The sequence below is a fragment of the Myotis davidii genome, unplaced genomic scaffold (assembly GCF_000327345.1).
Source record: "Myotis davidii unplaced genomic scaffold, ASM32734v1 scaffold539, whole genome shotgun sequence".
NCBI classification, from domain to species: Eukaryota; Metazoa; Chordata; class Mammalia; order Chiroptera; family Vespertilionidae; genus Myotis; species Myotis davidii.
Window position 1 is genome coordinate 34,055 of NW_006290028.1, and position 1,446 is coordinate 35,500.

Consider the following 1,446-nt stretch of genomic DNA (forward strand, 5'->3'; position numbering starts at 1 on the left):
GTGGGGGTGATGAAGGGCCCCCCCAGAGCCCGGCCAACACCCTCCTGCCTCTCCCCCTAGGGTTCAGTGACCCCTACTGCCTGCTGGGCATCGAGCAGGGGGTGGGCGTGCCGGGGGGCAGCCCGGGGTCGCGGCGGCGGCAGCCGAAGGCCGTGGTGAGGCACACCATCCCCGAGGAGCAGACCCACCGCACCCAGGTCATCGCCCAGACGCTCAACCCCGTCTGGGACGAGACCTTCATTCTGTACGTGGCCCGTCCCGGTGGGAGGGTCCCCCGGAGCGAGACCAGCAGGACTTCCTGGCCTGGGGAGGGGCCTGGCTTGTGTGGAAGAGAAGCCTGCTCCTGAGGCAGGGCGGACAGACGGGGCGGACACAGAGCAGACAGACAGGGCAGACAGATGGGGCAGACAGACAGAGCAGACAGACGGCAGACAGACAGGGCAGACAGATGGGGCAGACAGACAGAGCAGACAGACAGAGCAGACAGACGGCAGACAGACGGGGCGGACAGACGGCGCGGACAGACAGGGCTGGCCGTGTGCTGGAGGGGTGGGGGGTGCAGAGGTCAGCTTGCAGGGCTGATCTGGGGTAGCCTGAGCCTTAGCTGAAAGGAGGAGGGATGCGGTTGGGAGGGGGAGTGGAGTTGCCAGGAAGGAGCTAAGTCCACAGTGGGTGGTGCTCCCGGGGAGGGGCAGCTGTGGCCTGGACGATGGGTTTACCCTCCGAGGCCCTCACCCGTGTCCTCCTCTCCCGACAGGGAGTTTGAGGACATAAACAGCGCGAGCTTCCACCTGGACATGTGGTGAGGAGCACGCCCTGCTGTGGAGTGGGGAGACACGGGGGGGCGAGGTGTCGGCCTCCAACCCACGGGGTCAGGAGCTCCCAGGAGGCCCTCCACCTCCAGCTCGAACCTGTGCCTCCAGGGACCTGGACACGGTGGAGTCGGTCCGGCAGAAGCTCGGGGAGCTCACAGACCTGCATGGGCTGCGAAGGTGGGTGCCGCCGGGCTCCCGGGAAGGAGTGGGGGCTCCCAACACCCAACACCAGTTGCTGGGCCCGGTGGCCACACATGGGGGGCAGGTGCCATCCTGGCCCCTCAGGCTCTGGGCCCGTCTCCCTCACGCACCCTGCCTGGAACAGGATCTTCAAGGATGCCCGCAAGGACAAGGGCCAGGACGACTTTCTGGGGAACGTGGTTCTGAGGCTCCAGGTGAGTGGGGCGGGGAGGAGGCGGGAGAGAGGCAGGAGTGGGTCAGTGAGGGCATCAGGGGCGGGTTCCAGGTCTGCCTCCTGGCGCCTCCCTGTCCCCACTCGTGGGCATGAGCATCTCCTGACCCCGCCGCCAGGACCTGCGCTGCCGGGAGGATCAGTGGTACCGTCTGGAGCCCTGCACCGAGACCTACCCAGACCGTGGCCGGTGCCACCTCCAGTTCCAGCTCATTCACA

General features: G+C 67.4%; 1 protein-coding gene across 1 annotated transcript in view; it reads left to right on the forward strand.

The window, feature by feature from the left end:
• UNC13D (unc-13 homolog D (C. elegans)) overlaps positions 1-1,446 on the forward strand; it is a gene marked incomplete at its 5' end in the record, with an annotated part of 12,738 nt that overhangs the window by 537 nt on the left and 10,755 nt on the right. Inside the window, 5 exon segments of the mRNA XM_015563302.1 lie at positions 61-244; positions 758-802; positions 924-992; positions 1,141-1,210; positions 1,347-1,445. Of these exon segments, the coding sequence (XP_015418788.1) occupies positions 61-244; positions 758-802; positions 924-992; positions 1,141-1,210; positions 1,347-1,445 (467 nt within the window).